Genomic DNA, 13,807 nt, shown 5'->3' with positions numbered 1-13,807 from the left:
GCGGCGACCGTATAATATTATAGTTTAAGACAGAAATACAACATCCGGAAAGGTAAATATTACTTTATAATTTATGCCAATTGAGTGTGTGAATTTTTTTTTTCCTTTGAAAAATGGAAAGATCATCTATAAGTTTTGTAGCAAAACAATTTTTATTTTTTTATTTTTCGCAATAATTAAAAAGTTATATCAAAATCAAAATTAATTTTTGAATCCAGTACCGAAGACGCGCCGAGAACTCCCGAACAAATCTGAGCGCGTGTGACGTCATACTGTTTTATTGTCAACTTGACAGCTGACGTATAATAGCGGTAAACGATGCATTTGGATATGTTCCGATATGCACTGCGAACACTGCACAGTGCTATCACTGTAGAAAAAATCGTTCTGTTATGGACTGCCAGTATACTGCCGCAGTACCCTAGGGAAATATATGACGTCATAAATCGCCGCCATATGCTACTGTGAGCACTGGCGGTTTCGAGGTAAGGTACTCGCAATACCTTGATCACGTGATCAGTCAAAACCACTCGAGTGCCTAACGTCTTATAAACAAAGCTACAGTTTAATCAGAAAATTTTAAAGTTCTGTAATTAGTTTGGATTAATAAATAAAACAATGGAAGAATTGCAAAAATTAACCTTATTAGACTGTGTTGATAATGAAAAACATATTCTTTTTTATGAAAAAGTACTTAGTTTTATTATATTATAAATTCAATTTACAATTCATATTAATTAAAATATTTTTAATTTGACACTACTCCAAAACAGTTTTTCAATGTACTAGAAAACTTGAACACACTCATTTGAATGCTGTGTCAAAAAATGCTGCTGCAAGTAAACGGGATTGCGTTCCGTTTTAAATCGTAACCAGTACAACTGGCTATAAAGAGACGGACGGCTTCACAGCATACTGAATTGACGTCACACTGTACAGTGGTCGCAGTGCATATCGGAACATACCCATTATGAATTTGCGAAACATTATGACGTCACAAGTATTGTGGCTATCGTTCACATTCACGTGACTATATTTTAATTTTAAATCGCTTGTAATTAATTGAAAAAAAAATAGTTTTCGTTTTTCACGTTACACATCGATAAAATTAATAATGAAATTTTTAAAATATATATAAAAAATAAACATTAATTTTTTTTCACACTCCCAATTGATTGTTATTTTGTATCGATCGGCAACACATTGACTAGGTAATAATTAGCTTTTCTATACTTAAATAGATGCTGACATGTATAGTGTTATAAAATATTTTTTTTGTTATCATATCGACTCAGTATCGTCAACTATTTTCAATTTTACACAAAAAGAGGTTAGTTTTGCTATCGAGTTCATACTAGTAAATAATGTAAATAAGTGTGTTTAACAAAAAAAGTATATTGAAATTACTTATGTTCTTGTGTTTATGAAAGCTGACTGAGAAATCCGGGCTCATACTCAACGACTTACCGTTGGTTTCTGAGACCATAATATCTTTATAAAACTTATCGTCACCCCTGTCAATATCTTTGACAAAACAGAGATTTGTAGATAGATAGAGATATATAACAATATGTTTTAAACAGGGATTTTGGTCTCAGAAACCCATGATTAATATCCTATTTATGAGAAAAACAAAAAATCAACGAAGATTTCAATAATACTTAGCTTTATGTTTCTTTTTTTACTGTTAGTTGACATTTCAAATTTGATTTTAGCACTGAGCAAATTACTGAGTAATCATAAAAGTGCACCGGTATTAAAAATGATGAATAAAACGTCATGTTTCTAACGTTTTCTAGTCACTTTATAAAAAAGCAACGTAGTTTTAAATAAATAAATCCGCTGCTATTTGCCACGCCACTTTTCTAACGCGCTTTCAAAACGTGAAGCACCGTATAAAAAGCATACCTAAACAGCGTGTCGCGCTGCCTGTTTTTAATTTATACAACTTTTAATACCTATAATATTATATATGTGAATATGGAAGAGACTATTAAATTAACAGAACTTATTAATTCAATATTAATTGAAGTAAGGTTGTTTAGGTTGTTTTGAAGTTATCTCCGGAACAGCTCAACGGATCTTAATGAAATTTGATAGGAATGTAGAAAATTGTCTGGAAGAACACATAGGCTACTAATTAAGTTTTTTGTTAATTCCGCGCGGACGGAGTCGCCGGCGGCAGTAAGCAATGTTTAAATAACGTGTCTAATAATATGTTTAACTTCTCGTAATATAAAATGTGGTTAATGTTCTATTATGTTTTCTTTAATTTTTAATGAGGACGGGAACAAATTGCTGGTCCATTACCCACAGCACTGAGAGCAGATCTATTTATGTCCTTGATTTATTAGATAGCTGCTTTTTTAATTTAAAATTGTCTGTATTTTTTTGTCCGTTCTTTTTAAGAGTTAAACTGCTAAACTGTCCTTCTAGTTTACACGGCCGGTGTGCAAAGTTTCGAAATGTGTTCAACTAAAACAGATAAACTTGAGACGATTGTGGTTGAGTACCTACTAACTTTGTACAAGGAGCGCAACATATTTTGGACATGATGGCAAAGATGAAGGAAACTCGACAAAAAAAATCGTAATATGTAAACAATTTATTAATACAATTACTCCACAAATAATGGACGTATTTGATATTAATGTGACTTATATTTTAATTGTACACCATATCTAAACTAATATTAAAACACATTTTTAACGTGTTACTTTAAATCACATCAAAACTTAGTTTGATCCCTTTAAACACTTGATAAGCGTGAAAAGAAATTCATTTCCCTAATACATTTAGAGCGGATACTCTAATTAAGCCTTTTTCGTTAACCTGAAAATCTATCTAAACTAAACAGTCGGTTTGTTTAGTTAAGAACTGAACCGAACTGAATACGGGTGTCACGACAGTGTAATCGCACCTTTAGATTAGTTTAGTTTACACTATAGGTATTGAAAATTCGTTATCAATTTGAAAAAGTAATAACAACTTAAACGCTACTTAAATTTCAATTCGGTTTCGACTGGATTCGATATTTTTTACAACATTTTTATACGATTAACATAAAAAAAATATATGGTAACAAGGTTTTTTTTAAATTTGGAATTGACTACTCACACATAAAGCTCGTTAAAGACTCCCGATATTTTTGTCTTTACTTAAACAAAGACATTTTAAAAAAAGAATGCATAAAGTAAAGTAAATTAAGCGGGAATCAGATTGCAATAAAATAAAAAAAACTTGTGAGCCGTCATGGGACGCCTGGCAGATGTGAAACATCGTGTGTGCACAAGTAATGTGCATAAAATATTAAATATTATAATTAAATAAATAATAGTAATAATGATAATGGCAATGGCGATGGCGATGGCGATGGCGATGGCGATGATGGCGATGGCGATGGCGATGGCAATGGCAATGGAAATGGCAATGATAATGATAGTAATTATAATAATAATAATATTAAGAAAAATGTTTAAATCAGAAAATTAATAAATATGTGGAATAATAATAATAATAATATTAAATATTCAATATTATTAAACTAAACACAAAAAATATATATATGTATACCTCAGTATAGCTTGGCGACCCGTCGCCACGGCAAGCGTCGCCAACCCAACGATTCGGTTTACAAGTGATCCTATAGATGTTTCACATGAATAAATATCACTGTTAGAAGTTTCAACTTAGTCGAATACAAACATTTGTGATTTTCTTCTACAATACGAATAACAAAGAGATGGGGTAACTAACGTAATATTTTTTGCTGTAGAAGAGGCAATCAAATAATTTTGAAGTTTTGAGCATTCTTTACTTTTTGTTTAATATAATTAAATTATTAATTCCATTTCTTTTTACAACCAAAAGCACCCATTTTATTTTACAATTCATTGCATAAAATGCAGAATAGATAGATAACTTATAACTTTATAACTAATATTACAATTATACCTATTATGTACAAAATTTAACTGGAATGCACCCACCTAATACGAATATTATCTTTTGCTATGAGCGTAAAGTCATTTTATAAACATGTCACCGGGCTGTAGGTAAAGGTTATCCAATTGCTCCTGCACCACTCTGTTGTCAACCCGTGGTCTACATGCCGACGCGTGGACGCCGCGGTTATGTCGGCGTGTTAGTGATATGCGACAGTCGCCGAGTGATATACTAAGTTTTAATTTGTAAAAGTAGTTCATACTAAAAAGTACCAGTTTATTACTATACATTAGTATACTTTATTATTTCGAAAATTACAAATCTAATCGTGTTATTTATCACTTAAATAATAATCAGTTCCGAAACAAGTTTCTTTTGGGATTATATTTACATTGTCATATTGACGAGTGTTAAATTATGTCATATACTACGTCTTATTGAAATATTAAAATTGATTTTTAAGGTTAAATAAATTATTTTTACAAGTATCATAAGTTGTATGAGAAATGAAAGAAATTGATTTTTGGTTTTATTGACGACAGCCGATATGAGAAGTATGGGTGGTACACTCGATGCCGGAGTGGATGATACGCCGCTTTGCATAGCTTGAGGCCGCTCGCTGTTTACAACGTGCACCATTATTGACGCCGTATCTGAGTAAGGTAAGAAGAGAATTAAAATAGTAATGTAATGTCTAACTGTTATTGGACTAGGTTATAAAATCTCAGCATATTAAATCCTGTATGATGTTGGGGCAAGAACAGCACTTGATAAACAAATGAATTTATTTTGAAGTAATGCGAACCATCGCATTTATAGACTACTGACTTAGAAAGACGATCGCTTGCATCTTATATAGACCCCAACAGGGGTAGGTATCTCGGCTTACATATAATAGGGTTGCTGTGATACTTTGGTTAAGCTGGTTTGGCTGAAGTGTTCCATCCTGCCCCCACGCAAAATACGTGCTAGACGTAAAGTTGTGGAACCCGTAGCTCCTACTACTACTAGACGATAATATGTCCCGTGATCAAGTGGTAGTGACCTAGTGAAAGAAAAAGTGTACCTGAATTACTTGGGACGCAGGTATAATTGCCGGAGTCTTTCGTAGATGCTCGCGCGACGAGCAACCGGCTGGTACGTAAGTGTTGGTCGGTTTCTACGCTGACGCCGCCCCGCAAGGCGTAGTTGATCATGTTCGTATCACGGTACCAGTAGATAAAGCTGAAAAAATAACAATTATATGAAGATTTTACTCCAACTAATTTGACTCCAACAGGTTAGAGTCATTGTGAGAAAAGGATAACATTAATACCTGGGCGGTTCGGCGACGTTAGCAACTCGACACGTGAGGTTAATATCAGAACCTGCGCGAACAAGCACTTCCGTTCCCGTAGTGATTTCTGCTTTAGACACTGAAACAAAACCTTACATTTATTCTTTTATTTTATTAATAACAAGGTGTTTGAGTGTTTCAAAGAGTTTCCAGTATCACCTTTTTCAAAGTATCACTTTGCTACTCATGTCTTTGCTTAATTAGCGAGAGAGAGCAGTCAAAGACAACGACGCCCACTTCTTGACACAGTTATTTGAGGTCAAAACATGACCTTTTGTCAAAGTCGACGATATTAGTTTCTTATTTAAGTTTTGGTCTAAAGAGATTTATTCGGAGAGCCTTTTATTCGTTTGACTCCTGTCTCTAAACTAACCTTCTACTGTGAGCCAGAAGGTAATTCCCATTTTGGGCTCTGTTGAAACTTGGCACTCGTAGGCGCCCGTGTCTCTGAGCTGAACGTTAGCAACGCGCAGGACCCAGTCGTCAGAGCCCTCTGTGTGTATCACTGCGAAGCGTGGGTCTCTACTGTAAGCATGCACTCCCACAGCTAAAATATGAAGATCCCTCTTACGTATCCATGATACCTGTACAAGAAAATAAATTATCACTTGTGCTAAGTATAAGTACTTCATTTAGTAACTCGTTTAGAAGTGACGTTCCGGAGGAGAATATAGATTAAAGGACATTTCCGAAAATCTGTTGCCAACAACGATACGGACACATTCAACCACATTTCATCCCTGTCTTTTACTTTGAAAACAAAATTACAATATGTTTTTGTAACGTGCTTCATTTGTGGAAAACTCGAGTAACGCGTTGGTTGCTGCGATTAGTAAATCGCTTTTGATGGTTGTATTTTTAACGCCAAGTTCATATTGTGGGGCTAGTTGGCACTAAACTGATATTTTATTTACTGTGTAATTTGATGTACGCGAATGGTAACAGTTTTGTACATTCCGTAATATGTACTCAATTGTAATTTATTGTTTGTTTTGTTTGGCTTGTTGCCAGTACCACACAATGTACGAGCACCTTTACGGATGGCGATTGTTCCTATGGGCTTGGCAAAGGTAAACATACGTTTCATATAATTGTGTCTGACACTGATCAATGATTAAAAACGTACGCTATTATGTGATTGATAAAAGTCATAAATGTGTGTAATAAATAATTTATATGGAAAAATATAAGATAATTCTTTCGATATGAGAAAAAGTTTATGAAATTCCATGAAATTAAAACTATTGTTAGGCTTTCATGTACTTGTACGTATGTTTCAACATCCTTTTGTGTCTTTTGTCATGAAAGGATTACTCGATTGAAGTTCTTTGTCAAAGGAAATAACTATTCGATTAGAAACGATAAAATAAAACGTGGAAAAATGACTTTGGAGAATAACATTTTATTGATTTCTTTTCAATTCAACTTTGTCTAGCATTTTAGAAACTTAATGCGGAAACTTTTTGAATAAATAAACAAAAATTGTACAATAACACTAAACGACTTTATTTAATTAGAAAAATTCATTATCTATTGAACATAGAAAGAAAAACTTACTTCACGATCGCCCAAATTTTTCACAAAGCAATGTAAGTATGCAGGTTGACCCACAGCTGCTTTGTAGTCTCTGATAGACGTATTATAGAAATGTGGTTCCTGTTTCAGTTTCTCGTTGATTGTGTAATTTGTTAAATAAAATATATCATCTTTACTTGGATTGTCTTGTCCTGATAATAATCCTGTCGAAAATTTAAAAAAAAACATGATTTACATACGCATTTTTATCAATTTAAAATAATTAGGGCTGTCGTACACGATGAGTTTCAAGCATTAGCAGCATTTTAGTGGCAACAGATATTTAAGCTTAGTTTACGTTGTGTTTCTCCTCAGTGAACAGTGGGACATTTTTCATGTCCGTTATTATTTTATTATCCCTTCTATTAACCGGTTAAGAATTTGTAATGTGTGAGGTCTACACGTTGTCTCTTAATATTAAAAGTTTCAATGATTCAAAATTAAGGACATTTTTTATCTACAGCAATATTTCTTTTTTTTATTTTCGGGAGGGAAACATAATACTAGCCACTGTTGTAACTTTATATCGAGAGTGAATGTCGCGACTCATTAATTTATCCTTTTTTCTTGAAATATTTTGTTACAAACATTGATCGTAAAAAATACGATCATTTTCTACAAAAGATATCGAAGACGTTGAGATAAATGTCAACGTCAATTTAAAGCCACAGGACGCTTCATAAAATTTATGAAAATTATTATTCCTATCCGTTTCCACTACAGCAGTGACAAATTTATTTAACTTATAAACCAATAAGTTGACATTAATAGCTTATTAATTAATGCTATCTTTAAAATGATCTTTAAACATTACGTATATGTGCTTTAAAACAAAAATCCATACGTACCCAAAAGACCATATAAAAACGCCAGCAATACAACTTTCATGATGCCCACTCACTTATTATGTTTATAACATAACTTTTTGCTTAACAAACAACCTGCAAAAACCCTTCTATTCATTGAATTATACACCTTTTATTAATGAATTAGTAGTCGCCCGCTACTTCGTCAGCGTAAAATAGTAATCAGTCCATAATATTCCCGTGTACATCACCTACCTTCCCGTCAGTCCCGTTAAAATCAGTCGAGCTGTTCCGGTGATTACCCGGAACAAAGGCGGACTTACGGACAGACAGACAGACATTTCAAAAATTGTTTTTGATAGTATATATGTCAGTTTTTTGATATTACAGACACTCCAATTGTATTTATATGTATAGATAAACAATATAATGCTTGACGACGTCACATGGTATTAAGTGATGAATTATCTAGTCAAAAGATGGTACGCACTAGTTTAATAAATGCCTATTCATCCTACTCCTGAAGGTTGTACGTTGTACTACAGAAACACTGACATTGGCAACTAAATGTAAAGTCAAAAAGCCTTTTAAAACTAATCTACGATTTGATTTAACAAGTAACGTACTAATAATTTTAAACCTAATAAGAAAAATGAATAAAGTTTCAAATCGTCTGTTAATAATCGAGTTAAATATGAATAATTATAATGTTAGAAACGACCCTGTCACTTGCAAAGAGATTCAAATATGAGTTATGTTTCCCGCAACTTCGTCAGCGTGGAAATAAAAATTATGTTAAGCATTCTAGCGTACTTCACCTGCGTTCTGTTGAAAGACCCGTCAAAATGGGTCTAGCCGTTACGGATATTACCCAGAACAAACGCGGACTTGAGGACAGAGAGATAAAAAATTTTAAAATTAATTTTGGTTGTGAGTACTTAATAAAAATATATAATGTGCACGCAATATGAAAAATGTTTTTTATATATTACATACAAATGTATCAATTTTATTTATCTGTATGTATCGTTGATCACGTGCGTGGTTCAAGAGGTTGCTGTGATATTTTTGGGGGCAAAAGCGACATTAAATTGCACTCTGGCGTTCCAAGTGTAAAATTCCCGAATGAAATGCAGTCATTATGCAGCAAAAGCTTAATTAATCTTAAATACAATTTTATTGAATGTAATTTCAGTTCTTTTTGATATTATATTGAAATGAATCGAAATAAATATTAAATAACTATCAAATTAAAAAAATATTTTTTTTATAGGAGAAAGGGGCAAACGAGCAATGGACCGATTATGCTGTTTTTCGCAGAATAAAATAATTAAAAAATAAGCAATTCACATTGGAGTATTAATTTAATACGGAGAATTGAAATCAGACTGACAAATGATAAAATAGAATATTGTATCTGTGTAGAATATAAAGAATACTACAGAATACACTAAATGTAATTGACTGTCAATTTGGAAATAAACTTTTGTTATATCGAATTTGTACGAATGATAAAGAAAACGACAATGTTTTTTCTGTATTCATGCGGGCATTCGGGACAAAAGAATTTTTCGAATATACTTACAATAATATGAAATGTTTTTTTTATTTTTAATATTGTAGTTTTAAATATTTTTTCAAGATAATAATAAGTGATTGTGAATCCTAAATGGATGTTACCAAATTCTTTTTGTTTTGTTTTTTGACTTACACCGACTTTAACACCGGTTGCGCCAGAGAAACTTTACAAAGAGAAAAATTTCTCTCTATTACTGGGTAGATTGTCGTCGGTCTTCGACTGCCGCATTTATTTAGCAACAGACTTCAGGCTATGCAATTTTATCGACGGCAAAAGATATTTTACAACTGTAGTCAACCTGAACTTGGCACTTAGCCAACTTAAAAAGCTATGTAACAATGGATGACTCTATTAAGAAAAAAGTCCGCCTGACAAAATATTCTTCAAATACACCTTTCAATTTTATTTTATTTTTGTAGGTAGGATAACATAAGAGTTTCTTGAATAAAGTGACAAAGGAGAAATTAATATTTTTACTAAATATTTCGAGTAAATCGTTATAGTTATCATGAGTTTCTACTGAAATATTTAAATTTTTACAAAATTCATGTCAATCATTTTTTAATTTTTATAAAAAAAAACAATATCCTCAATTTTAAAAATCGAACTGACTTAGGCTCTTATGGAGTAATTACTACATGTATTGCCAGCATTTTAAAAGATTTTATTTCTGACGTCCACTGTACCTATGTGTTTTTTGCCATTGTTATATACACTAGGACACTCCGGAGAAAAAGGAGAATCGAATGAGACCTCAGTCATCTAAATCGGTTCATTCGTTTAGGCTCTAAAAACATTACCCTCTTTTCAGTCGGATATATACAGATATAAGAGTACGTTTTTCAAGGAAAGTCATGTTTAGTTTGTCATATAGTTTCTTTGCGTGGTTTTAACACGTTAACTGCGAGGCCATTTTGGCGGAACTTTCAGCCAGTGCGTTTGAGGCCTGTTCGTGGCAAAGTTGAACGTTTTTCCAGTGCTATTGAGGCCTCTCCTGCCTCACAAAATTATGTTTTCGAAAAACATTTTTAATAAATCCAAATTAGACGATATTTGCTTGAAACTTCACTCTTATGAACTTAAATATGTGCATAATATGAATCTAGCTTCGCCTGGAGTTAGGACGTTTCGTTAATGAATAAAGTAAAATTAAAAATTTGTCATCGGTTCTGCCTCAAATCGCACTGAAAGGAAGGTCAATTAATGCCTCGACTAGTGATGGGATTAAAAGAGAGTTGTAGTTACGATAAATGTTTATTGAGTATTAATCACAGAAAATGTTTTTCATTAAAACATGGTAAACAAAAAGATTTGTCACACTGGACACAAAAAGTCACAATTTTTTTAGTTTTCTTAGCAGCTTGCGTGCCATTCAATGTCAATCTTAATTTTTCGTAGCAACCTACGCAGCGCTTTCTTTTACCACCTCTTTGGAACAAATGATCAGCACATCTGCCGATAGGAAATCTTGGAATAAAATATATATTTTAGATCATCAGCAAAAACTTTCAACGTTCTCTGTACATAAACGATGATCAGCACACAATGGTAAAAATTGCCACTATGGACTAAACTTCGAATGGAACTGTGACTTGCTTAAAATAACAGTGAAGAATAATCCACAACTGAGCACACATTTTAAAGCAACACCCATGTGCAAAACAAAATAATGATGATAATTGAGTATTGTTAGTGGTGAATGTGCGTGCGTGCGAATATTATATTAAGTATAAGACGTACTAATCGTGCTATTTAAGTAGAATTAGTTAATAGTAGCTTGGCTTTTAGTGTTGCGTTTCTGGCTCGTAAATACATTCTGTGTCCGATTTATGCACTTTTGGTTCATCATAGACACAGTCCACCCCCTTAAAATTCAAAGTTGCAGTAATTTAGGTTTTGTATGGTATAAGTAAAATTTTTACCGAGGTCAACATAGTTTCTCATAACTCCAATAAACATTTTCAAATAAGTCAGATGAAGTACCATTATTGGTTTAAAACGTTAAGGATTTTAAAATAAAGTTCTACGCTTAACCTTTAATAAATCCTGCCAAAACGTCCTCGAAACTCGAAACGTTATCGAAACTTTCCACAACACTAAGCTAGGATGCGCGGCGCCCGCGCCGCCCGCGCTTCGTGCAGTGCGGCCATGAGGCCTACAAATTTTGAGATAGATTTGACCTCAATCCGCACTAGGCGTAATTTATTTCTTTTTAGTGCGTTTGGGGCCTGTGGGACCTCATTTTTATCTAATTACGCTATTCGGCTAGATATCGCAAGAGAAACATTTCTATATATTTCTCTCTGTCGTACTCATAGAAATACTGATCTAGTAGCCTCCCGCACAGAGCGAAACAACCCGATTTTGACTGCCGCACCAGCGAGAAGTCACGCTTTGGGCCTATCCTGCCTCAATCCGCAGTTAACGTGTTAAGAGAAGTGGTTTGGATTCGATTGTATTCAGAGAGAACATATAAATTCTATAACGAACAGGTTGATAAAATAGGTACTAGGGGGTACAGGTCGATTATTCTGATACACATGCCACAATCTGTAATATGTATTATGTTTTGGAGAACTTGTTACAAAGTTAATATCTTTCGATTTTACTTACAAATTCTACAAGCTACCTGACTGATATGGGTACGAACGTTAAATAAGTGTTTTGTAAAATAAAATAAAAACTATAATATAATTTAATATAATATAATATAGGTATAATATAATGTTACAATAAAGGAATGAATATGAATACACTTATTCATTGTGTAAAATTTTTAGTTAATGAATGCTCGTTCTATACTTACAGATGTTAGATTTCATAATAAACCATAACATACTTTTTAAAACTAAACAAATACGTGGAAAGGGCACTTATCACGCAAACAAATATAACCAAAAACATCGTATGATAAATTCAACCACGGAATTGATATTTTCATTTTCCTAGCAGTAAAGACTCAATCTTTTACACAACAAATTTACTAATGTAATCCATTAAATGATGCTATAAAACACCAGGGGTAAACACGATTACGGTAACGAAATATTTTGAGAATCGCAGAAACAATTTGGACTTGCACAACAAGTACATTCGCAGCGCGGACTGAAAGGAAATTGCTGAGCGAGAGGGGACCGCAGTTCGCGCACGCGTTTCTCTCAATTCACAATAAACTGAACTGCCATACGATGTAAGTACTTATAGGTATTTATCCCTGATATTGCTCTTATATTTAATAAGGATTCATTTGCACTCGCATCACTTACATCATGGTCATGACATGGAGAACCGTTGTTATCCCGTAACCAGTGCCATCTAATCGTCCTGCGAGTTCCCTCTCCTTATTTGATTGAATACTGTAGAGGCATTATAATGATCAAAACTATATCAAATTCATTTACGTTGTGTAAAATTAAATATCTCCATTACCAACATCTCTTAGTCTAAAAAAAAGAATAAATCCAGATTTTTTTTGTTTTTAGTTTGCTTGGCGATATCTTCGATTTTCTGATAAGTCACAGTCATGTCAATTTATGATATACTTTGGTATTTTGATAACATAATTCGCACCTCGTGTCGTCTTGCGCCTAATGACCTGTCTACTTTACCTTAGGTATAACCTCACTCTGTTCCAAATTCAAAATTCATAAAACTAAACTTAATGATAATTTCCGGCTTAACTTAAGCGAATACGCTTGCTTTATTTTGTGCAATTTCTTTCTCGAAATGTGTTGTCAACATAATAAATTCATTGTACAACGTGGATTATTTTCAAAACCTTTGTTAGTTTATGTTGTAAATCCTGTTTATTATAAAATAATTTTACGTAACATAACGAACAAAAGTGTAAAGAAAAATGAATTAGGTTAGGGTGGTGTTATTGGTTTTGGCAAACTGCCAGGCCTGTAGATGTATTATAAACTTCCTTCTATTTAAAACAATTAAAGATTTAAATGTCTCATTCGCTGGCGCTTTTGTTACCGGTCATACAATACAATTTGCTCTTTTTATAGCCTTGGTGTGATGCACAAAATGTACAATTTTTTAACAACACGACTCACACCAATTACCTATTGAGTTAGGCAGAGATGCTCGTAGTTTCGGGTACTGTTAATACTGCCTTTTTCAGTAACTTAACAATGTTGGTCACTATAAGTTCACCTAAGAATCATCTTACCAACTCTATTACTTATTTTCGCGACAGTAATTCCGTTTGTTAAAATTTATAAACTCATAATATTGTTGTACGTAGGTTTGTTTGGTTTTGTTCAGTTTTCTGACTTTTAATATATTTCCAGAGGGTAAACTGAGGTATCACCTTTAAGAAAGCATAGTATATTACGAACGTAAATCTTGCGTTTCAGGCAGCTTCCGGTTTTTGAACACGCCCTTTGCATTAGTAGCAACGCTTGATATATTATGTTAGACTTAAGTAAGTATAAATAACTTTAATATATTTAGATAGGATAAAGTTAATACCAATATGATATAAAAATATCTTTGTCATCATAACAGGCCTATTTATTGTTATTTTTTCCTTTTCTTTTTTAATTTCAACTTAAAGTT

At 33.0% G+C, this 13,807-nt stretch overlaps 1 protein-coding gene across 1 annotated transcript; it reads right to left on the bottom strand.

Moving 5' to 3' along the window:
• Positions 1–4,372: 4,372 nt before the first annotated feature.
• On the bottom strand, positions 4,373–7,783 carry LOC106716356 (zwei Ig domain protein zig-8). The gene is made up of 7 exons (XM_045682999.1): positions 7,705–7,783; positions 6,839–7,020; positions 5,655–5,865; positions 5,261–5,360; positions 5,012–5,169; positions 4,429–4,598; positions 4,373–4,378 (listed from the first exon to the last, which is right to left on the bottom strand). Exons 1-7 carry the CDS (start codon positions 7,742–7,744, stop codon positions 4,373–4,375), a joined length of 867 nt encoding a protein of 288 aa, XP_045538955.1. The 5' UTR covers positions 7,745–7,783.
• Positions 7,784–13,807: the final 6,024 nt, after the last annotated feature.

This window comes from Papilio machaon, chromosome 20, assembly GCF_912999745.1.
Source record: "Papilio machaon chromosome 20, ilPapMach1.1, whole genome shotgun sequence".
In the NCBI taxonomy this organism is placed as follows: Eukaryota; Metazoa; Arthropoda; class Insecta; order Lepidoptera; family Papilionidae; genus Papilio; species Papilio machaon.
Note: the sequence above shows the minus strand (reverse complement) of the source record. Positions and strands in the feature narration are given on the sequence as shown.

Excerpts from the sequence above, each read along its gene's own strand:
- LOC106716356 (XM_045682999.1), bottom strand. The coding sequence starts at position 7,744 with ATGAAAGTTGTATTGCTGGCGTTTTTATATGGTCTTTTGG. Across the intron at positions 7,021-7,704 it reads GTTTTTATATGGTCTTTTGG|GATTATTATCAGGACAAGAC; the intron begins GTACGTATGGAT and ends AATTTTCGACAG. Across the intron at positions 5,866-6,838 it reads AAAATTTGGGCGATCGTGAA|GTATCATGGATACGTAAGAG; the intron begins GTAAGTTTTTCT and ends TTTCTTGTACAG.